Source organism: Spea bombifrons, chromosome 2 (assembly GCF_027358695.1).
Source record: "Spea bombifrons isolate aSpeBom1 chromosome 2, aSpeBom1.2.pri, whole genome shotgun sequence".
NCBI lineage: Eukaryota > Metazoa > Chordata > Amphibia > Anura > Pelobatidae > Spea > Spea bombifrons.
In genome coordinates this window covers 65,019,819-65,045,338 of record NC_071088.1, presented here as the reverse complement: position 1 = coordinate 65,045,338, position 25,520 = coordinate 65,019,819, and the positions used below count along the sequence as shown (strand labels likewise).

The 25,520-nt window shown below is 37.3% G+C and overlaps 1 protein-coding gene across 4 annotated transcripts in view; it reads left to right on the top strand.

Annotated features, from left to right (window-relative positions):
* USP32 (ubiquitin specific peptidase 32) overlaps positions 1–25,520 on the top strand; it is a 110,482-nt gene that overhangs the window by 47,777 nt on the left and 37,185 nt on the right. For all 4 annotated transcript variants that reach the window (XM_053454571.1, XM_053454570.1, XM_053454569.1 and 1 more), the window contains exons 2-5: positions 5,558–5,688; positions 14,292–14,397; positions 15,693–15,811; positions 19,570–19,729. In XM_053454571.1, the coding sequence (XP_053310546.1) occupies positions 5,558–5,688; positions 14,292–14,397; positions 15,693–15,811; positions 19,570–19,729 (516 nt within the window). The remainder of the gene's footprint in view (positions 1–5,557; positions 5,689–14,291; positions 14,398–15,692; positions 15,812–19,569; positions 19,730–25,520) is intronic.

Sequence of the window (25,520 nt, the reverse complement as noted above, 5' to 3'; positions counted from 1 at the left end):
GAGGTCCAATCCGTTTCCAGGACGACACCCTACTCCACCTCCTCCTGTACTAGTCAATGACGCCACTGAATATGAGGTGGAGGAGATTTTGGATTCCAGGTATCACCGTAACAAACTACAATATTTAATCCGATGGAAGGGATATGCCCCAGATGAGGATTCCTGGGAACCTGTTCACACTGTACACGCCCCAGATCTACTTTCTTTGTTTCATCGTCGCCATCCAGAACGACCAGGTCCAGAGAGAGGCCGGAGGTCTCTCCTTAGGAGGGGGAACTGTCAGGGTCCGGGTCCCGGACCCCAACGTAGCCACTCACCCGAATACCCGTTAGCCGCGGGTATTGGATCCCGCGACGCTTCTCTTCCCTTCTCGGCAGCCGGTGTGTCTGTCTCTAGAGGCGCGCGCGCGCGCCTCCAACAAGCTTTAGGCGTCCCCGAGTGGAGACGCCGGGGAACGCGCCTCAATGACGTCACGCTCGGGGGCGGAGTATGCCCAGAGCGGGAAGTTTAAAACCCAGCACTGAGCAAAGCTCAGTGCTCAGTTATTGTGCCGTGTATTGCGTTGCTAGCTTCTTTTTGATGATTCCCGTGTATGATCCTGGCTATTCCTTTGACGTGTCTGCTTTCTATTATCCCGACCCTGGTCTACTTAACGGCTCTCCTGATCTCCTGTGTACCGACCCTGATCTACTTAACGGCTCTCCTGATCTCCTGTGTACCGACCCTGGTCTACTTAACGGCTCTCCTGATCTCCTGTGTACCGACCCTGGTCTACTTAACGGCTCTCCTGATCTCCTGTGAACCTGACCCCGGCTTTGTATACAGACACTGCTATTTTCAGTACCTGTGGATTTTTCACCTGGCGTATTCTACCTGCATACTGGACTCCTCTCTCTCTTCAATCCTTACAAAATGTTATGTGTTTTGATTATTATTATTTTTATTTTTTTTATTATTTTCAAGGTTAAGGTATTTTTAGATGCCTAGTTTAAGGCATACTGTGCCTTGGTTCATACATTTTTTAAAACATTGCTTTTTCTATGCCAACTCTATACATCCTTAATAATAAATGTATCTATCACTTAAGCCCAATGTAGGTGACAACATATAGTCGAGGCGGAAAATTTACCAGTTCTGCCAGGAGGAGTGGGCAAAAATTCCCATCTCGGCAGCTGGCTACCCCAAGCGTTGGACTCAAGATAAGCAATTAAAAATCAATGCCACCAAATACTAACAAAGTGTATTTAAACCTTTCACGCTGGGATTCTGATATAGTGAATTAAAACTGAAGGAATTCTGTCTGTAATCGATTGTTACTTCTGATGTGAACAGAGTAGATGCCTTAGTTGACTAGCAAAATAAATGTACGAAAACGTGAAATGTGTGGAGTTGTGAAAACTATAGGTATAGGCCAGACACAAAAATAGCAGGCCATATTAATACGGAGTGTAGACATAAAATACATATTTCTCTAATTGTCACTCTTTTTGAACCTTGGGTTAGCGGGTTATAACTCTGTTGACCCTTATGTTTATGACTGAGGGCTAGGGGAGTCATTGAGGTCCAAAAGAGCTCATTTACAAACATATGGGTATAACGTTGTGTCTTAATTTACATTTTGGTGGAGGGGTGCCTATGACAATGTTCTGTCTGTGCATGACAGGAGGAATATGATGAATGTTCCTGCCATGCTGAAAAGCTATCCTAACTAGCTGTCAGCATGCAAGGACCTTTATTTATTTTTTTACACATCGCCATGACAACTGGCAGCTACACTGGTTCCAAGTACTAGTCCCGGCTTACAGAAGATCGGATTTTTAAAATTCAGTATGTTTTAGGAGAAGCTGCTGATCCGTTATTGTTCATCTTGCATTCTTCATCGTGCTGATGGGGTGAGCAAGCATTTAGCTGGGGATGGTGAAAGGGGCAAATACATATAAGGGGATTCCGCAGAACCCCATGCATCTGGGGAACAGGCTAAATAAGAAATTGGAGGGAACATTAAAGTGCATCGAATGGCTGTAGTGCCCATTTAAGACAGGGCTTGACAAACCCTCAGGCTCATGGGGGCTATGTCTTGTAATGGTGGGTCAGGCCTGGCTGGGGTCCCCTGCTTGTCTGTAGGGGAGCTGAGGCAAGTGCCGCAGGCGCATGGCACCCAGGTGCCCACGTTACATGGCCCTGAGAGGTATGAGACGGTAAGAGTGAGAGGGGGTTAGTGTATGTATGTGTTTGTGTGTGTTGTAGTGTTAGTGTGTGTATGTATATGTATATATGTGTGTATATATATATAGTTCTGGTCAGTGTGTTTGTAATGTAGTATAGTATCAGTGTATGTATAGTTTAATGTATTGATTTATCAGTTTATGAAATAGCTTAATATTTTATTTATGAATTCTTTATTAAATTGATTCATTTTTAACTTTCCCTAATACACATACCAGGGAACTTCTGGGCTCCGGCTACCCGGATCCTTCCCTTGCTGGACGCGCCCAGGATTGCCCACTGTCATCAGTGGGAGGTCCCGCTGGCGTTGGGGGCATTCCCGCTGGCGTTGGGGCTTTCCTGCAGACGGCAGCGGGAAACACCCCAATTTAAAGGGAAAATGGGCGTGGAGCAAGGCGTGTCAAGACCCTGCTCCTGCGAACCCGGAGGGTTCGGGTCTTGACCTGGAGAACCGGAGCTTCACCCGGCAATCTCCAGGTCAAACCTGGAGAGTTCTAAGGTATGCTAATACATATTTATATTAAGGGAACATGTGATGGTGGAGCATCATCTTAGAAGAGCGAAGGTATAGAGGTACTGAAACTATATGATTGAGAGGAAAACTAGCTCCTAGAGCCAAACCAAATTCGTCAGCATCTGCTTAAGACATACTGGTACAGAGGAAGAGGGCAGTCTTCCAATCTGTCATTCTTTTGAAAGGACATTTATGTCTCTGTGTTTACAGGATAAATTGCACAATCCTACACTGTGGGAATGTCTCAACTTTTTTTTTTATCTTTTTTTTTTATTATTACTATTGTAATCCCAGTTTCACCCCACCTGGAGTCCAGCAGTCTATTCCTATGTTGTAAGCACCTGATACTTTAACCACCGTAAACCAGTTTCACTTCATAGAAGAATTAGAAATTGAATCGAAAATACAAAGACTTTGGCTGGAAAAATAAATACAGACCACCAATAAGACTTTATTTGCTCACATTTCTCCTGTTTCTTGAACCTGATCTGTCTGTAAAAGTAATTTGTAATGCCTGAGGATGCTGCACCATGAAATAGCAGTTTTATTTATAGACTTGATTGTGCATGGCTTTATTGAGCTGACTGTGAATAAATTAACGTCTCTTTATGACCCTCGTGATTTCTAATTGATGATTTGTTACATCTGTCTTGCCGGTGTTTTGCTGATGTCATTCTTACAGGCAGCAACACAACATTCGTTATAAATATAATGCACGTTCATATTTATTATCCATTCGATAACTGTGGTTATTTGGAATGGGATGGCACATTTGGAACAGATAACAACACACAGATGTCATACAGATTATACACATTTTGTGTATATTATATCATAATTATGTGATACATAAGACGTATAACAAGAAAATGAAACCTCGTTTAGAAGAAAGGCAAAAAAGCCCTAGAAACTTTCTGTTCTATGTCTAAAGAGCACCTAATATTCTTAGGTTTTACTTACAGTTTCTAATATGAAAATGTGTGTTTGTCCCTTGTGTGTTTACCTATTTTGATTAGTTGTAGCTTGTGGCAGAACAAGCATTTTCTGATTGATTTAATGACTTGAGGTTCTCTCCTTTTTCCTCACCCGCCCTTACAAAGGTTGCATGAACCAGTCAACAACAATTAGAGGCCTAACAGTAAGGGAGGAATAATTCTAGAGATTCAGTGAATGCTGTACACATTGGGTGGGGTTTTTAATATCTATCGGTTATTTTATTACATTACGTTGACTTAGAGTATGGAACCATAAAATGTAGGATTCAGGCAAAAAAGCGAGAGATCTGACTGCCCCTCGTTAGTTCGTTAGCACTCTCCCTGGGCTTTGTCATATCCCTCATCTGAAAGCCGGTGTGTACCGCTTTCAAATAGTGATGGCAACTTTGTAGTAGGTCACCAGTGCCCACCACAGGTCAATGATGGTTGATACTGATCACTGGTGTAAAAACATTTGGCTTTATGTAAGAGAATAACTTCGGTTCTCCCAACTCTATGCATCATGCTGTTATAATTATAAAACTACAGAACTACTGAAAAAAAATAAAACATGACCTTACATTTGAATCTTGCTGCTTGGCAAGAAAATAGTCACTAATTGAATTTTGTTTTTATTAAGCTAATGGAATTAATCAATTAGTCAATCCATTGACTCTTGTAGGGACGTTGTTTTATTATTAATTTTATATAGCGTCATCATATTCCATAGTGCTTTACAACGGGTGGACATAGTATAACGATGAGGGATTGACTCAAACGCGTTTACAATCTGCACTTAATTCATCATGTTAACAAAATGATATATTGCCTTCTCCTAATTGTTTACCCCATGTGCTTAGTCTAGCCCACCTCATTCAATATCATTACTGCAGAACTTGACAAACCCCTGGAGTGAGGAAGCCAAAGCTTCTAGTTTTAGAGTTGGCTCCTAAATGTTTGTGTGATGTTACATTGCTTTTTATGAGCGGACCTCTTTCTGGCTTCTACAAAAATGAAGCTGGCTCCCAGATTTGTCTCTCCAGCTCCTAACCTCAACACAAATGTAGAACAGTAATGTTTCAGTGCAATGTTTATTGTTCTAGTGAAGATGCGAACACTGCTTCATTTTATGTTCACACTGTGTTGTACATTTTTGTCATACTCGAACCAATATAAGTACTGTATTGTGTTTACGTACTGTGGGCAGATTCTCGCAGTTCATACAATTGCCTGGTCACAAATGTAATGCATTGGTTTGTACTGAATGAATTGTTATTGGTACAGAAACATGGCATCTAGAAAAGTCAGATATTACACAGTGAACACAGACGGTGAATAAATCTTGAGATTCCGTAGTGTTTGGATGGTCCAGGAAAAGGGTTGTTGTGGTTTGTGCTGCTGTGTGACCTTAGTAACATGTGGCTAATAGATGGCAACTCATAGCAAAATGTCCATACAGTAAAATGTAAAGTCTCGTAAGCATCTAAGATCTTAGGAGCTTTATCAGATGTCATTGAAGGCTTCACAAATCCCAAGAGTTGCAACGTGTTCTAGGTCATTAGAGTTGGCTCTTTTGCTCTGTTTATATTGACCTCTATGGGTGAGCCTCTTCCTCCTATAAAATAGCTGTAAGTACAATCCTGGGCTTTAGCTCTGGTGTTATATGTTAATAATCTGTGGATGAGCAGTTTTCCTAAAGAACGATATGTAACGGGTGTCTTGTGCTGGCATTACCTACAGGCAGTATTCTTTTGTCCTGAGACTTATTTACAGTTATTATTTTTTAAGGAAAAAACTTTAAAGATTTTCATTAGTAACCTTTATTTCTTTACTTTAAATTTAGTTACCGATGTGGAGCTCAAACGACTCAAAGATGCCTTCAAGAGAACATGTGGTGGGCCTTCATATTACATGAATCAGCAGTGTTTCATCAGAGAAGTACTAGGTGATGGAGTCCCTCCAAAAGTTGCAGAGGTAAGAAGTATTTTTTGCTTTCCAGCTAGTAATTGACATAAGTTAGTTGTGGTATCCTTATTATGACTGCATTGTTAAAAAAATAAAATTAAAAAAATGGTGTTTATGTAATGATAATGATGGAAGAGCTTCTCAGTGTCTAATATTATAGCAATACTGAATGTACTGAATTATTTATTATTTTAGAAAATGTTGTGGCTATCACTGTGACTATGATATTAGATTGCTTTCATTAAATAATGTTTATGTGCTATAATGTTTATATGAATGCCAGTTGAACAACAACAATCTTCAGTATGGTACCGACGTCAGACTCTTAAAAGAGTTAGGCTGTGAGAAGACTTAGTGGAATTCTTTGCATTTTCCATATTCTTTTTTTTATGTACGATTTATATTTGGTTACAGCAGTCGGTTATGTGAAATATCTCAAATTATTAATTATGCTAATGCTTGGCATGGCTATGTAGAAGACATCATGTATGTGTACCTATTATTATATTCTTTTTGGGGGGCCTGTTTACTTAAATTTATCAGGCCTCTGTATTACTGGTCTTTGTTCTTGGCTTGCCCTGGGGTGGGAACTTATAACCCCACTTAATGGAACGCTCAGTATCCACATGATTATTACTACCTATTCATTTATTTTTTTCCTAGTTGCTGATAGTTGCTTACTGGTTGGAGCTGCTTTATTTATTTTATAGCATTGAGGTGAAGAGAAGGGAGATATCTTTAGGCAGCATAAATATCTTTATCAGCTACCCTGAAACTTAAAACAAAATTTCAATGCAAGTACACACAAAACAATCCCCCAAAAAACAATGCAAGCCGGGTAGTTTTAGTGTGTATATTTATGGTAAGTGTCATGATAGCTACAATTTATCAGCATGGCTTCCATTGCCGCAACCTTTTTTTTTTACAAGTTGCTAGTTTTATTCTTCCTTTTTCTTGGCTACCATCCCTATTGAGCAGTGTTAATCTTCTCCTTTAATGATCCATTATTTTAATTGAATACTTTCATCTTACACGTTCTCTGTGAAGTCGTAGTTGAAAAGGGAGGTAGCGCAGTTCATGATGCTACAATCTTTTAATATCTGTTGTCCACTTGTTTTAGTATTTTGAAAAATAGAATATATGAAATAACATATAGTATTATTTTTTGTCAAGAAAAGCAATAGTAGAAAATATGTATTTGGCTGTTATTTTGCTGTCAGATCTTTAGGGCGTAATCTGAAAATGCTGTATTAAGCAGTTGTGACATCACAAACATGAAAGCATTATAAAAGTTAAAGGATACATTTGTATACCCGATAAATGAAAACTTGTTCTGCCGCCTGGGAAAAAGTTTAGCTGAACATATCTCCTGACATTTGACATCCTTACTGACTGGTAAAGGGCATAACAAGACCCCAGAATCCAGAAATCGCTCCTATTGATTTTCATGGAAGCACTTTCCTTCCACTGATTAACTCCTGTGTCTGCGGGTAAGTATGTTTCTCCCTACATACATTTTAGAATGCCTATTAAAGTACTTTAATGCGCATTCTTTGTTGTATGTAATGATTGGAAATGTGCCCCTAAACTTATAAGTAATATACTCATTTTTATTATTATTATTTTTTTTTATATATATAAATGACCTACAGGAGATCTGATGTCTTATTCATTATGCCTATAGTTTGAATTGCTGTTAACATACATGTACTCTCTGAAGGAACATAGATACAGTATGAGAAGTTAAAAACTAAACATGCTCTGTAAACTGCGCTTTGCATCTCATTGGTCAGATACAAAGATAATTTAGATTTATCAATGCAGTGCCTCTAAAACCTACTCAATTCATCATCAGTTACCATTAGCATTTTTATTGCCATCTACTACAGAAACATGCAAAATATATACACACATACATGGGAATTTTTTTTAGAAATGGCTAACCCCACCCCAGAAAAGTCACTGATATCCCCTCAGCCCCTTAATGTGTGTAATACAGTGTGTGTTAGGCTGGATGTACAAGTATGTTTAAGGTGTTAGAGTGGGTCTGTGTATGTATGTGTCCAGTTCAGCCCTCCTCACAAGTCATCGGCAGTGGTGTGTGTTTTCCCCTTCACCTGGAGCCCCGGAGAAATGGTTAGAAACCCAAAAAGTTCCCAGGTATGTACAGTATTCTAATATGCATGTTGTATAAAAACTGCCAAAATGGCAACCCAGTGTCTGACTTTACAGCACAGACGAGGGTTTCGCTGGGAGTAGTCCATGCAGGATGTTGTACTTCTGTGAAATCATTCCTAGTCCTGAGCTGTTTAGTTTGTAATTTAATGCCAAAGTTCAGAACTCAAATGGATAATCCGGCAGCTAGAAATACCACATCACACAAAATAAATTAGTAAATTATAAATCCATTTGTCAACACTGATGACTGCTAGCGCCTGGTTATTAAATGGTTGTGATGTGCTACAGGTGGTCAATGACTGCAGTGAATTCATGGAAAAATAAATACTGTACCTCAACTTTATCTCAAAGGGCAATGTATAGTTATACTATATAATAAGTATGCAAGAAACTAATTAGTAAGCACACAGTCAATAGACTTTGGACACACATTGTAAAAGAAAAGGACTATCCACTAAAATCAATAGGCTCATAATGTCTGTTGTCTTCTCAGTTCTCTATTCTCTGTTTTCAAAACATTCCTTCCGTTATACTCCAAAGTAGTACGAGCAGCAAAAAATCTTTACGGCTAGACCAGTGGTGCTCAACTACAAAAGGACCAGAACTTCTCTGTATGCTTGCCTTTTAATCCGTGTAATGCAATCAGTTTTTAATTGAGATGCATATGTTCAAGATTGGATATTGTTGTTTATTTGAGAATAGTTTGTGCGTTAGTTTGATAAAGAAAAGAGTCTCATTGCCGGGCTGGTGGGGGCCTGTAGTCCAGGTCAGCCTTAGTTTCTTTTCCTGTCCCCCTCCTCACCACTACTCACACCTCCACCCAAAGCTGGCCTCTGTCTCTTTCTCCTGCCAATTTAAAGATTGTGGGAAAAGCCATGAGAGCGCATTTCACATTATCCTGCGTATCTCGGTCTAATCATGACTTCATTCTTCAGTGATGCAATTTACTGATCTTCCCTTTTGAACGCTGGGCACTTCGCTTTGTATTGGGGTTTGATAAGCTAGAAGATCAGTGGGATTTTGGTGGTTTTAGAACCAAACTATGGTTGGTTTGGTATTTAACTTTTTGCATACAAAATAGTTGAACTATATTTATTAAAAGCAGCTTAGTTTTAAGAATATGGGAGTGCGCATAGATCCTTTTTTTGTTTGTTTTACAAAGAACTGGCACTGGGAGAAATAAATTGATTTAGTAATAAATAATCCACGTGAATCTCCGTACTTGGGTAAAATCAGTGTGAATGTTTTAGCATACGATTGTAGTCGATTTTAACACAAAAAAAAATAAAATTACAATTAACAGGACTTACAAGTGTAGGATTTTATGGTATAATAAATCGTACTTATTTTCCTTCCATAAATCCTACTGGGGAAATAAGCGAAATTTGATTTCAAGTTTTAATAGCCCTGTAGATTGTAAAATAATTATGAGAATATCAAGCATGTGTTTATGTGCGGCAATAAAAAAGTATTGAAATACATTGCTAATTTTATCTGCATTTGCAAGTTGATACAATAAGAAGAAATGTATCATAAAACCCAATAATTGTCCATGTCAGACATGTAACTCAAGACCTGGGTTATTTCTGCTGCTCCGGTGCCAATAACAAGTTGAGATTAATTGTATCAAGAGTAAGAAGCTGATCTCACCAAACGTCTAGAATTACTGGAATCATTTGACCGTACCTGTAACCGTCAGTATATCTGCTGCTAATGCAATTTTCTCTTTTAGTCTTCCTTCCGTCACGTGCCTCATGTTACAAAAGTAAGCTTTGTGTATTTTGCATATTAACAGCTCATACGTGAAAGCTATCATGAGCAAAATGAGGTTGAAAACAAAAAATCTTACATCATGTGAGATTTTGAAGTGTTGCAGATTCACATAAGGAAATTGAATATATATATATATATATATATATATTAGGCCAAAAGAAACTTGATTATTTAGTTAGTACCTTTTTTATTTGGCCAAAATCAAAAAAATCTGAGCTCTCTTTCTTTGGATGGAATGAGGACCAGACCTTTGAGGTCTTCAAAAGCTTTAGATCTTTCATTTTGATCCAAAGAAAAAAAAAAACACAGGTTGGATGAATGAGAACTAATTAGCTCTGCGGTTAGGTTAAAATATAACATATTATTTGTGCAGATGCCAAGATTTAATGCTCAGTTGCATATCCTTTCCTATGATCACTCGGCTGTATGAGACAGTATATAACGCACAATTAATTTTCAATATTAATTGTAATGGTCTATCAGTAAAAGAATCACGCAGCAGGCTTGTACAAGTTTTACGTGTACAAATTCAAATTTATCTTTCCGGGTCCGCTTTGGGTCAGACGTTCTTTTGATGTGTATGGTTAGCTGCCGCTGTATGGAGATTCCTGCAGTGCATGTGCGGTTGTGTCTCGGAGCTATAATGCAAAAACAGAGGGGAGCCAAGATTAAATCATTCTTGCTGTAGCCTAAAATATACTACTTGATGAGATGTACCTGCTCCATACAACCCGATTTGGTAGCTTTAATACATTAGAGATAAAGTATTATTTAATTTTGACTAGTATTTCCCATGATCCTCCAGTAAATACTGAATGTGGATCTTATTGCCATGTCAGCTCAGGCAGCAGGACGAAAGAAGCTTGTGGCTGAGCTGTTTATACCTACATGCTTCAACTTCACAATAATTGCACTTACAGTGGCTCAGGGCTGGCATTTCATGAAGTAACTTGTGGCAAAGGTGGCATTCTGTGGCACTCAATATACTCTTCATTGTAGCCTATTATACTGCCAATGTGTGTCTATGGACATGGTATGTGCTTTAATTTATATACCTGTTCCCAATGAATGTGACTGAAACCCCTAAATTCAATAATTAGTAGACATACTTTTGTTCATACAGTATAGATGTACACACAATTATTTATGGTTCATTGGTTGTAATTGGCACCCAGCTAAGGGCCTTTGGGATTCACTTATTTGCCTTGTGAAAGATCACACGGTTCATTTGTTTGAGGGACAAAAAAAAAGCTTCAGGAAAAGAAAAGGTTTTCCTAATCTTCAAAGGGAAACGGCAGCCATTTTGACCCTGCACACCCCACCCTGCATTGGCTCTCCTGCAATTGATTGGCTGCATATAGTAGCCATAAGTGGCATGGAAACAGCAACCCTACAAGGGTGGGCTGTAACTTCTCCTGAATGTAATATAAAAGTATAGGGTTGTATGGGACACTAGACTGTCCCTTTTAATACTATTTTTCACAGACAGCAACAAAACAAAGCCCAATGATTGCAGTGACCTTTAAGAATCTGACTCCTGTATGATTTATAGCATCTTAATTTAATCACTTCTCAGATGTTTTCCACTTCCATAAAGCACAGGCTTATAACAATGATATACAGATAAATACTTCAGTGCCGGAGCACCGATAGAAGATGAAAGTTCACGTGTATCATTGTGCTGACACTTGTATGATGGTAACGGCTCCGGATAATTTGGTGAATGACAACAGAACAGCAGGTGTTAAATGTCCTCACCAGTTTCCAAATCTGGCGTTCTCTGCGACAAATCAATGTATTCATTGATCAGGTTTATCCTGTATTGCCACAATATGAACATGCATACTATAAATGCTCCCAGTGCAATCAGAAAATACTGCAATGTGGAGGATATTCCTTCCTCGAGAGTCTGATATCTATGGCCCTGGGGCAAGACAGCATCGTCTTCAAGGGAAATGTTTTCGATGCCCTTGCCCTCGTTCACTGGCCTGGCATAGATCACAGATGCGCTCACAATCAGCATAAACAGAAACGATATCTCAGTGGGCATTGCTCTGCATGGCTGTGCCAACAATGTGGGATTGTCTGCTGTAGCACTCGGAACACTCATCAGCTTCATGCATTATGTTGTCATATGATGTCACGGTGACAGATTCACAGCTGACAACTTGCCATTGAATTTGGTGTTATTAAAGTTATATAAAGTTTACATTTAAAATCTTTAAAAATATGTGTACAATGCTTGTCACAACATGAAACATGCCACCTAATAATGCTACTGGGCCTGTGTTAACTATTATAGGTAAAATTTTATATTTCCCTTTGCTTTTAGTGGTCCAGTTGGTGTTTTATGGTTTATAGGGATCAGGGTTCATTTTACCTGCATAACAGCCAGCTGATTAGATCACTTGGCAACATGCCAGGTTTTCAAGATTTCATGTATGGACCAGAGTAGTGATCAGATTTTTTTTTCTTTTCTCAGAGAAGCTACCAATTGGTCACAGACCAACCAACAGCTTCTCTTCTACCTAAACTGAACCTTGTTTTAAATATTATGAGCAAGGCATCCGTATAACACATTTGCAGGTAGGAGAAGCCTGCCCATCAGCTAAGCAGCTTCCCCACTACACTATAGAAAAGTGATCCAAGTGGTTGTTTATTGTGATCGCTTAGTAGAGGACTTGGGGCGTTTGTACATGAGTAAGACACTAGAGGTTAAACCTCTGATCTCCAAAAGACAAACCTCTCCTTCCACAAAGTAACATAGTAAATTAAGTTGATAAAAGACACAAGTCCACCAAGTGCAACCTCAGCGTTAATCCAAAAAAATAAATAAATAAAAAAGGCAGAAACCAGACATTGACGCAAATTCCAACTGTGCCTCACAATTTCTCACTGGGTCAAGGAGCTGTAACTTAAAGGTTATATGTATCAGGGATGTACCGACATGAAAATTCTGGAAAAATTCATCTCCTACATAAGAGAATTTTACATCTCAGTACTGCATTCTAACATGTAATCAATGTACGTTTTGCCCACTGGCCAGCAGAAATCGCTGGTTCCAAATAAATTTTTCAGATTACAAAAGGCAACCTGATAGGAAGAAATGAATATGTGTAATAAAGTATTAGCAGATGTAACTTATTTTAACAGTGTTCACAATCACGTTCCTTATATACATCCTGTGCCTATCTTTGATCGTTAATCAATCTTTGATCCTTAACAAAGCGAATGACAACATACTCCACTAGAGGCGTGCTCTCGTAACACTGGCCCTTTAAGAAGTCGTAGTTGCATTGACTGTATTCATGTCAGTGGCAGACGAGACAAGCAGGTAATACTAACATACAGCTAATAATCTATAAATATTTTCAGTGTCTCCGGGGCAGTGCTCTATTATATCATTAGTTCCTGATAAAAGAAATTAAAACTTGCCAGGAAATCCATTACCACTGTTAATCTTTTTCAGATTTCCGGAAGGGAAGTTTGCTCTAGCTAGTGTTTATCATAAAGTAGGTTGCAAGTATTCAGGAATTCTCTGTAGCTGAGCCAGGAAGTATACTATGGGAATAATGGGAATATATCGTATGCCTTTGGAACAGTCGGTTTTTGCATACATGTGCCAAATGTTTTGAGTTCCTTAAAAAGAGGCACAGAAGGATTTGGGTCTCAGAAGCAGTCCTTCCTTGTAAACACAAAAGGAAACACAATACGTTTACTCCTTGGGGCGCAGAGTGGCCATGCCATATAGGCAACCAAGGCAGCTGTTTAGGATTGTCCCCGAGTGTCATTTCTTCAGTGTTGTCACATGAAAAGATATAATCAAATATTTACAAAAATGTGAGGGGTGTACTCACTTTTGTGAGATACTGTATGTGAATATTTACCAGTATATGGTAGCTATGTGTTTTCTGTTGTTCAAGATAATTGGAATAATTCTGTTGGATTAATATGTTCAGATAAAAGATGGTTGCGGAGATCCACTTGTCATCCCTGACCAACCCAGGGAGCTATACATGCATATAGGATATATAAGCGATAACAGAATAGACCACCATTGCAGCTCCCACATGGCCAACTTGTAATGCTGAGCACTACGAGGTGGCATATTAAGTAAGATGGGCAGTGGTCCTGCCTACGGTTCTTTCTATTCTCACCTGCACCCCCCCCACCTCTAGCCACTTCCTGAAAAGGGTTTCCTATTTGAATAATAACAATAAATTTGGTTACACCTATGTTTATGTAAGGTTTTTTTTATGGCTTGTGAGCCTGTAAGGTTCTAGTTTTACCAACAATATGGGAATTGTAATCTTTACCCACCCCAGCTATTGTAAACTAAAGTTCTACTGTTGAGCAGGTACATTCTGGACTGTTGGCTACTACTGTCATGGTCATGTAATTTTCACTATGAATGGGTAACTATCATTTACCTCCCATCAGGAAACCCCTCTCCTGAGCCAACAAAGGTAGGCAATGGGGATCAGGTAAGGAGGTATTGAGGTGAGAGGGGGAAAAGGTGCCAATGCTCACAATTGGATCTTCTGTTTAACATTGTTTTTTCATAGCTTAACATCAAATTTCTGTGATTTACAGGTATTGGCATTTTAATAATTGTACAATTCCTGCCTAATGAGTCACCAGTCCTTTTTATCCTCCCACAGGTCATCTACTGCTCATTTGGTGGAACATCTAAAGGTCTGCATTTTAACAATTTAATAGTGGGACTTGTTCTTTTAACAAGAGGTCGAGATGAAGAGAAGGCTAAATGTAAGTACATTATTAATTCCACTATTATTATTTTCTGATGTTTTTGCCAAGCATTAACCTGTCATAGTGTTATAGTTGTAGTTCTGCTTATTTAACACTTGTTTTAGAACCATAGATAATCACATCTGGTTTTGTAAAAGGGATTTCAAATTACATTGCGATGCTTGAGCAAAGATAAAGTTAATAAAAAAAAAAAAATCAACCAAACTATTTTGTTACAAATGGTGATTAACCAGGAGGTTGCTCCAACCAGTTAAGAAGAGCCAATTTAAAAGGCATATATATATTTATACAGAAAATAAAGTTTGGGTCTGTAGTTTCTCCTGAAGTGATTTGTCTATAGATGAGACTTTCCTTTGGGCAGTTCCTCGCTTAATGGGGCTTATATATGATAATATACATAATGCAAACCATTGGCTTAATGCTCTTTTGCCTATTGTTCTAAACTAATTGTATTTTTAATATACCCTTTGTGTTTTATTTTTGTTTTTTGCGTGTGTTGCATGGGGCTAGCCAGTTGTAGAGGCAATGTTAGCTTCAGAGTATTTTTCGTAGGCAAGGATTAGGGGAACATGGACAGCAGACACAATGACAGAAGACACAGTTCCACACAATGTAAAAGTCCGAAAATAAATTTGATTAGGGTTCATTGGGCTGGCCGCTAATATAATGTACAGAGTGAGGTATCCATATCCGAATAGATCATATTAAGATCATTAAGTGAGGTTTGTCTGCAGTACAACAGATTGAATTTGCACTACACTAATAGACCAGAAACTAAGAAAAATGTATATGCAGAAGAAAAAACATCTTAAGACGCAATTTTTGTTCATCTCCTAGAGAAAATGGGAACCATATAAACCTGTGACTCTAAAAAAAGATTAATAGATCAGAATGAAGGGAGTAGGTTTAAAAAAAGAGACGCACCGTCTAACAAAGTACTGTTGTTAAGCAGTCCTAAGACCTGTCCTAATTCATTTTTTATATTATTTATGGTTATGTGGAGTGTTTAATATTGATGAATGTTTATATATTTGCTAAGAGAAGAGAGAAGTGATAAATAAGTATACAATGGAAAGTTTTTTATAAACTTTTTTTTGTTTTTAAAAAAAGCAAAACAAAAAAAGATACATGTTCTTGATAAAAATGTTTATAATCTTGTTTACGTCTCTATTGGATTTTATACTCATGATCTGCTGTATGGTGGCAGGCATTTTTTTTTTCTTTATGAGTGTATTTGGTGGCTGAGCAATTTGTCTTTGGCTTAGTTTTTTTTTTTTTATCTTCCTTTTCAGATATTTTTAGCCTCTTTTCAAATGAGTCCGGCAGCTGTGTTGTACGAGAGGAGATGGAGAGCATGCTTAGCGTGGTGGACGGGGAAGTTCCACTTTCTCTTAAAAAATGTTTTGCTGAGGTAGGTTTCTAAAATTTGACAGTACACTTGTTTTACTATAGGACTATGTTGGGAATAAGTCCACCCGTGTCAGTATTGATTCACTAAACATGAAAAATTGACATCATAATTCAACAAAAAATAAATTCCATACGTAATACTTTTCAATTTGATGGGGCTAAAATGTTAGCCTTGCTGTCGCTAAATGTTCTTACTGTATGTTAAAAGCCTGTCTGCTTTTTAATATATTCTCCATGATAGTGTTGAATATTACCCAAAATATCATATGCAAACATCGGTGTTTTGTTAGTAACTTCAGCTTGGTTATATTTCTATATTTTATTATCGTAAATGATAATAGATTTTGTGCTTTACAAATGCTCAGCAACCAATTACAAGCAATACAATTATGGTGATACACATTTTTAATTGCTTATTTAATTGTTCACAAACAAGGAATTTAAGTCAAAATTATGTAAAAAAAAAAATGTGTACAGAAATGTTTATGATAATACGGTCTTAAAAGGGATAGAATTCTCTGGCGACTATCTTTCCTGGAAACTGACCTAGTTTGACCTAGAGTCTCCTGGTGTGGCCATGTTCTGCCTATTTTTCATATCCAGCCCGTGCCATTAATGGCTCACTGGGGCTAGCACCGCGTGAAGCCATCCCCCTAGAAGGAGAGCTTCAGATTATCACGAATTATATCTTATAAATCTGTAATAAAACAATTTGTGATGAATATTTTCTTTTTAACAAAATCCCCAATTAGATTGTTTTAAATAAATGGTTCGCTGTAAATGTTTTTTTTTCCGTAATTGCCATTTTTTTCCAGTTTATTATAGTGAGTTAAACAGGCACTCCAGCGTTCCTATACATTAAAAGCATTTCAATGCATTTTGGATGATTTCCAGCCCCCCAGCTTTTTTGCCTTGCAGGAGATACATTTGGCTAATCACATCTCCGCATGCACATTCAAGGTACTCGCTAGCTTGTTTAACGTTTCCATGGGGTTTTACGACACCCCCTATACACATGCACATTTAGGAAGTGGCCAAAAAAGCCCAAGTTATTTTAAAAGTTTACTGGCACTTTAAAGCCTGTAACACCTTGTTTTCAGTTTGAGAAATGTAAAAGCTTTTATTAAACTAAGCTTTAACCAAAGAATCTATGTTAAGGCAAGAATGCATGTGTTATTTGCTGTATCTTTTTATATTTTCGCTTTCCCCCCTTTTTTATGCTGAAAAGAAGTGTCTCGGAGGTATTGCTATTTATAAAGGCACGCAAAAAGAAATAATGGACCATTGAGTGCCATGGTGACTGCTATTTTCACTTATCTCTAGGAAACCTATTCATCAGAAAGATACATGGGTATAGAATATTAGTAAAATAACTAGAGACTATTAGAGAGTTAAGAACTGAATTCACAATGTACTGTAATATGTATACGAACCTCTTTTTATTTGCTTGATAATGGAAGTACCGTTCTATCCCATTTTTTTCAAATATCTATATTTAGGGGCCTTTTCAACCATTTTTTGATTTTTTTTTCTTTTCTCAAATTATAAAGCAGTAACTTTGAAATCAACAGGAGTGCTTTCTGTGCTTGTGCGCAGAGAGATTTTTAGAGAGCTCCTGACATTCTCACGCAAGCCAGTTCTAGAACTGGAAAACAACGTTTGGTCGAACAAAGGCTCCTGAAAGACAAGGAGGTGTCGGGAAGGAAGGTATAGATGCGTAGGGAATGCAAGGAGCATTATTCTACTCATTTGCAAAAATAATACAAGCTATAATGCTGGAGTAATTTAAAAGAACAGTCTATTTCCCAAAATTGTTTTAATTTTCAGTGGATTCATTGCAAATTGAAGCATGCATTCTTGGCGATGTAATTGTAGGATCAGCCATGTTGGACCACGCTTCCCTCATTTGTGTTCATGATCTGGACAGTTCCCTCCTCATCCACAATATACCGCTTATCCTTTTCCATCTGTATACGATGAAAAATGTTATGTATAGACAAAATTAGGGCAGAGTGTTTAGCTACACATTAGGAACATAATAAATTAAAAAGCATCTCCCTAAACTAAAAAGCTGTTTCTGTTGGGGGATGTCATGGCATAGGCAAATCATTCCTGAATATCAACCAGAGCTGCTGTATTTTAGCAATATAATGTGAATACAATTCACTGTTTAAGTGCTTTCATATGTGTTTTATTAAAGGTTGGCCATAGAACTTGAAATATTTTATTTTAACAACTTCTAAAACCTGCCTGACAAATAATGCTTATTAAGACATTTTATATCTAACTGTAGCATAATAATGTTGGCTCAAATGGGGGGGAAAAAAAACCTTTCACAAATGGCTTCTTTAGGCAAAAAGTTCATATTCAGTTTACATCTCAATATTTACATTCTGTGTTGGAGTAATAGAAATGTATGCAACCGTAATATAACAAATACAAATACAGTATGTGTTATAGTCCATTGTTCTGTTATTAATTAAATGACACAGTATATGTTCAATATACCATATATAAATCTACCAAATATTGCTTTTTTGGTGTAACTAAATGGCTTTCTTTGGAGAAGACAGTTAAGACAGCAGGACAAACAGTAACCCTATTGGTGATACATTCTACAAGAGCTCCTCCACCACTATGATATAGAAGGTAGAGTTTCTTACTGACGGATTGGTAAGATTAGATGTCTTATATGATGTGTCCTGTTTTATCAGCAGGCAGCATCAATAAAGCTCATCAGCTGGTCTGTACACCCAAGTACCACTTTTGGTGCATAGTTCCTCTTTTGGACCTAAATCCTTCTTAGCTGTAAGAAAAGGGGGACAGAATATTTGGTGGACACGAGTTTATCATAGTTTCTAAAGTCCTGGAACTTGCCAAAATATGATTACAAACAGAAAATCTGTTCAGATATTAAATTGTGCAAGTTGAATAAATGGTCTTGCTAAACGCCTTCCTCCTGGCCACATCCGTAACCAAACCCCTTCCTCCTGGCCACATCCGTAACCAAAGCCCTTCCTCCTGGTCACATCCGTAACCAAACCCCTTCCTCCTGGCTACATCCGTAACCAAACCCCTTCCTCCTGGCCACATCCGTAACCAAAGCCCTTCCTCCTGGTCACATCCGTAACCAAAGCCCTTCCTCCTGGCCACATCTGTAACCTAACCCCTTCCTCCTGGCCACATCCGTAACCAAACCCCTTCCTCCTGGCCACATCCGTAACCAAACCCCTTCCTCCTGGCCACATCCGTAACCAAACCCCTTCCTCCTGGCCACATCCGTAACCAAACCCCTTCCTCCTGGCCACATCCGTAACCAAACCCCTTCCTCCTGGCCACATCCGTAACCAAACCCCTTCCTCCTGGCCACATCCGTAACCAAACCCCTTCCTCCTGGTCACATCCGTAACCAAACCCTTCCTCCAGGTCACATCCGTAACCAAACCCCTGACATCGAAGTGTCCCTCTATGGCAGTACCAACTGTTGGGCGGTAAAGCAGGAGAAGCATGGTGTAAATTTATGGTAAATGTGAAATTAAAATAAAAAATTACAAAGACACAAAAATAAATGCTTTAATGTGTTATTTTTAAAATGAAAACCGTGCTTTTATAATCACATTATATTTCCAGTGTAACATATTGACATTGTCAAAACCGCAAGGATGTTGTGGACTCAACTTTGTATAGAAGGGGTCACCTTTGGTGTTTAATATTTTCTAATAATTATTTTTGATTAATCAAATCAATTCTTCTTTTTAGGGTGAGAAGGTGAATTATGAGAAATTTCGAAATTGGCTACTCCAAAATAAAGATGCTTTCACGTTTTCTCGTTGGTTGCTTTCTGGAGGAGTCTTCGTTACACTAACTGATGACAGCGATACACCCACGTTCTATCAAACTCTGGCCGGTGTCACACACTGTAAGTATTTTGATAACCAAGAATTATGATATACGTTCTTATTTAAATGCAATAATTTAATTGTTTAACTATATATATATATATATATATATATATATACTATACTATATATAACTATATAATATATAGCAATTCATGTTTTTGTTAATATATATATATATATATATATATATATATTAACAAAAACATGAATTGCTATATATATATATATATATATATATATAGTATAGTATATATATATATATATATATATATATATATATGGCTGATTTGTTATGTATTTTTTTATTTCTCATTGATTAGTTTTGATTTATAATAATCTGTGCAAGAAATTGACATGGGCTTTATTTTTATTTTTGGAGGTTGTTGAGAAACCTTTTTTTTTTATTTTTTGTTTACGTGGATGAACTATGGAATAACATTTTTCAATCTTGCTGTAGTTTGGTATTCTGATAGCATCTCTTTAAGGAATGCATTTCTTGGGCTGATTAAAAATCAAGGGCAGTACAGCTGGTGGCAAAATCTATTCCAGATCGTTACACGTCATATAAATATTGTTTGTGGCGTCACTCGGCATAATGTAAATCCATAGGAAATGATTTTAGTCAAACATGAGTCAAACCTTTTGTGTCTAGAATATATAATTTTGGTTACTTGTAAGGTATTTATATTCTGTAAGCTTCGTGTTGCTGTCTGGTGTCTATACAAGTAGTAAGGGGGTGGAATTATTTTGGAAGTCAATCAGCTAATCAGTAAACCTTCTAGTGTGGCTTAGTCTGCATCTATCCCCACCATATTATCTTCTTATGTTCTCTGTGCCTCTACGTCACTTTAAGCAGATCTGTAATACTCTTTGACGATGCATGCTTCAGCACTCCGTCTTCTTAGCGTGAAAGTGACAAGAGAATGCTTGGGTCTGTTTTGGTGACAGCAGATGCATTGGAATTTGCCGGAATGCACTACTTTTAGGATCATTTGGTTGTAGATCCAATCATGGCACGTACCCATTACAACAGTGTAATAAAATGTGTGAAATATGGTATGTCTCTACTGTTGTGAACCAACGAGAATCGTTCCTATAGGTAGGTGAACCAGTTTATCAATCTGCAGAGTAAATGTTTGAGTCCTAAAGAAAAGAGGACTTAAAAGGGATATGTTTGAAAATTGTTTTATTTTGATGGCATTGATACTGACATCAACCCAAACATTCTGAAAGGCTCTTTGTGTATAGCATGTGATTAGGAGTATGTTTGCCATATTATATGGTTTTAGGGTTTTTTTTGTAAATATTATTACAGTTAGGAGGATAAATGATTTGTACTTAAAGGATTTTCAGCTTTGGGTTTGTCAGCTTTTTACCTATGTATTTATAGGTAAATATATATACTGTGCGTACATGTGCGTGTGTTTGTGTGTAAATATATATATATATATGCACACACTCATACTCCTATGTGTTTGAGAATATCAAGTGTTGATAAGGTTGAAAGTCTTTTTTATTATCGACCTTTACATTGGTTTTTATTCTGAAGTATAGTGTTCTTTAAATGGTCCAGAAATGGCCTCTTCCAGGTATTGGTTTCTCTTTCCTGACTCTCGTGACTCTTCATGTTCACCTGTATTATCCAATCACTATGAATGGCCTGGTTGCCAACAATGTGTGCTTGTGTCTTCACAAATAGCACACCTCAGGAAAGTTGGTTTCCTACTGCAGGTTTTGGCATCTCCAGTAAGTACCACTAGGCTTATTATTGCCCATTGATGCCATACCGCAGAGACTAGGACCTCCAGAAACCGCAACGGCACAATTAGTGGCCACAAAACGTATCAAAAGTTTAAACCAAAAATAAAATCTGCTCGGCTTGATTTTTCCAAATACCCACAATTTGTCGTCGTGTAGTTGGCAGCCCTAGGCCTTGTAAATATTGCCACTACTGCATGGATTAATGCAGCCATAAAGATATGAAATAGTATGTACATAGAAATTGCTTATATAGGACTGAGATGCATCTGCTTAAAGTAAAAAGTTAAAAGAAAGGCATTATAAAGAAATGTATATGTAATAAGTGCATGCATTTAAGTGTAATTCTTTGTTTCTTCGGTTTGTGTTATTGGTATTTTTGTTAGCTTAACTAGATTAGCTCTGTAAAATAGAGTAGAATTCCCGTAACAGTTTGGGGTGTTGCTTTCATGTTGTACACTATTAGTTTGCCATATTAACACTTCAGATGGAAAATTAAGCTACATTTGCAAAATTATCAATACTATTATTTAATATTCTTTTAGATGGAAATAGGATAAATTTTGCTGGTTGCAAATCTGATGGGATAAGCAAAATGAGGTATATTGGTTAATGGGTTTTTTTGTTTTTGTTACCAAAGGGAAATTTGTCAGAAAACAAGGAAGTTGTGGGCTTTTACAAATGTCATTGCCTTAATTTGATTACTCACTCACTGGACTTTCCCTGCATCCTGATGGTTCATTTTGCACAAGCAATGTTTTTTCTTGTACTCTTCTGTTCACATGAATGATCACCTTTTTCCTTGTTTTGTGGTCACACTGAAAAGCAGTGATGGCGAACCTATGGCACAACAGGTTTTTTTTTTGTTGTTTTTTTTTAAATCAGCCCAAAATAAAGAGAGCGCGACGTCAGTTGATATAGGCCTGTTTCACTGCTCCCTCGCAAAGCATGCCGGCTTTTGATGCAAAGCCCCAGGATATGATGTCATATGCCGGCACTCGGCACTGAAGCCTCACGCACCGTGATGGAGCACTGAAACAATGCTCCATCACAGGAGTTAAGATAGGTAAAAGATGGGGAGAAAAGGAAGATAGTAAGAAAAATGGAGAGATAAAGATATAGGTGAGATATGAGAAGAGAGAAGGAGGGATAGTGAGAAAGAGGAGAGATGGGGAGTCATTTAGCTAGCATTCATATATTTCAAAGTGTGTGTGTGTGTGTATATGTTTGTGTGTTCTTTTTTTCTAAAGGTGAAAAGAGCACTGCACTATACCAGGGGTTGGCACTTTGAGGTCTTTTTATGCAGAGAGTTGGGCACTCGGACCCAAAATTGTTCGCCGTCGCTGCCCTATAGTCTAAAAGCAATTTCTTGGGCCCTCAAATTATTAAGCCGTACTTAAGATAATATGTTGCTTTTGTGGTATTGAGATTTGTACACAGGGCTGTATCTTGGCCTAGGCAGACTAGATATAGTCAAGTTTTATATTTCCAAAAGTCTTCCTACTTCCTCTTCCCAGTAAGTGTTTTCCTTCTTATTCAGTTTCCACTTCCATAATCCCTGTAGCATTACTTCTAGCAAGCATTTATATTCCTTATTTTCTGTTTCTGGCTCTATTCTGCTCCAGTTGTACCAAACATTCATTAATATAACAAAAAATAGAACATTTTGGTTGGTATTCATAAAAGGCTAATCCTCTTTGCTCCATAGAGCTTACGAGATTCCAACCCTTTCTTTAAATTGCTGGCATTACATAGCATCTTGGTTCGATTCATGTAGCCTAATACCCAGCCGTTGTGTTAATTATTCAACTTCAGTTGGCATATTTGGAAGTTTAATTATTCTGCAGACCAACAGGAAGTCTTCTCATGAATATTTTTTTTGCTATGGATTATGACTAGCACTACAAGAATTGTTTATACCAAGGATCTTTTTTTTTTATATCCCATATGTCTGGATTGTAAAGCTAACAATAATTTTATAAGCTATAATTTGACTGTACCAATAGTAAGTTTGGAAATGTTCCCCAACGTGCAAATAATGTTACAATTTGCATATTAGAGAATTTTAATGAATCACAAAAGAAACCAAATCCATGTCAGGTGGACAGCTTGAAGCTAGACCGTCTGGTACAGCATACCTCCCTAGTCCCAATTTACGGGCGCTGTCTCTCTCCCCTGACCAGCCCAATGCAATTGGTGTTGCGGTATAGACCTTCAAAGCAGCTCTCACGTGGCCTTCTCGTGACCCTCTGCAGCTGAAGGTGAATGACAGCCAACACTGAAGAAGACTTAAACTTTGCTGTGTTAGAGTTCACTGTGGCAGCCTTCTAAGCTCCATATGGTTCTCGAGTCGGTTAAGAGACGCTCCAGTACTTTTTAAGTACTCTCATATGCATTGTAAACAACTCTTCATAGATTTATACCTAATGAAATACTTAGCTGGTATCTCATCGGATTGGTAAAAATGTTCTCTTACTTTCCTTTCAAATGAAAGCTGAAACAGTTTTAAAATTCCAATGTTATGAAATCGGCATTTATTGATTTCCGTAGGCTGGCTTGGTGTGCCCATTTTCAGAAACCCATCTCAAGTGTGAAGATAAATTGTATCTTGATGTTAAATACCATTAACCAAGATTTACCATAGTCATTGGGATTCTAAAAATCCCCACCAGCCAATTTGTTGCATTGAATATTGCCCTTAAATTCGTTACATAGCTCACACTGAAACAAGTTTTTTATTTTTTTTATTTTTTTACCCTTTTGGTGTTGGATACATTGCTTTTTTTATTCTGCAACACGTGGCGTATACCTTCTTCTCCTTTGTGTTGAGCTGATTGTAATCATTTAAATTAAAAAGAAAAAAAAGTTTCGTTAAAGGGATAATATAATGTCCCTGACACCATCACTATAGAAGAATGTATATTGAGGTAATCTGCTAGTACTTTAATACACGGTCTTCCAAAACGAAATCTCATGCATTTGCAAAATGGTCATTACAAACACACTGGCCACGCAGCATTCATGTGCATTAAAGTGCATATGATGGCTGGAGTGTTCCTTTCTATATGGTCAATATACTATATGAGCTGTAGTTCCCCAACAGCTAGAAGGCTACCCTGCTTTACTAGACCCATAGGAGAATTTTGCATATGCATTTTCTTACAATGTATAGTTCTTTGCAGATTACACAAGGGCTTTGCTTGTAAAATGCAGCCAAAAGCCGCAGTGACTTACATAGATTTTTTTTTTATTCTTCCAGCAAATTAACACTGAAAATCATTCAAGGGAATGGTGTGTGTCTTGATCTTCATTTTGTTAATAGAGAATTTTATCTGCGTTTACTAAGGCTAAATCTTTATTCTTTACTCTTTTCATTTCATGGGCCAATAAGCAGCTAACACAGCAATTTAGAACATTGACAATTGCATCTATTGTTGCAGAGAGGCTACTTAAATACCTGTCAATTAATGGGTAGTCATTTAGCTAGCATTCATATATTTCAAAGCATCGCAAACTCATTCACTTTTTACTTTTCTTGTTTTTGTTTAAAGAAAGCCAATTACATTTTTTTTTTCTTCGTTAAACAATATTAAACAATCTTTTATTAGTGCAAAATTATTTAGAAATATTTTGGAATATTTAATGATTTAAGATGAATATATTTCTTTGACCATTAAATAAAGTAAGATTATGTATAAAAAAAAAAGTGATTCTGTTGCAAATTTGAAAATTGGCTTATTGCATAGAAACCAATGGAATGTTCCTTCGGATCCAATAGCACTAAAGTTAACTAACATCACCATAGCCAGAGAGTTCAATATTCATGCTTTTTATTTGTATAATTTAACCAGGGCTCATCAGATATTATTCAATTTGGGAAAAAAATCTAGGTTACAATTTTTAAGGAGTTAGTTTAGGAATGCAAAAGTGGGTATTTTAATACAGTTCAACTAACAGGAGTTTATTCACTAAACTGTGAGTTTTTAGGGACTTTACAAGTTTATTAGCCTTTGAGATGATATTCAATAAATCTGTTGCCTGTTTTGTTTA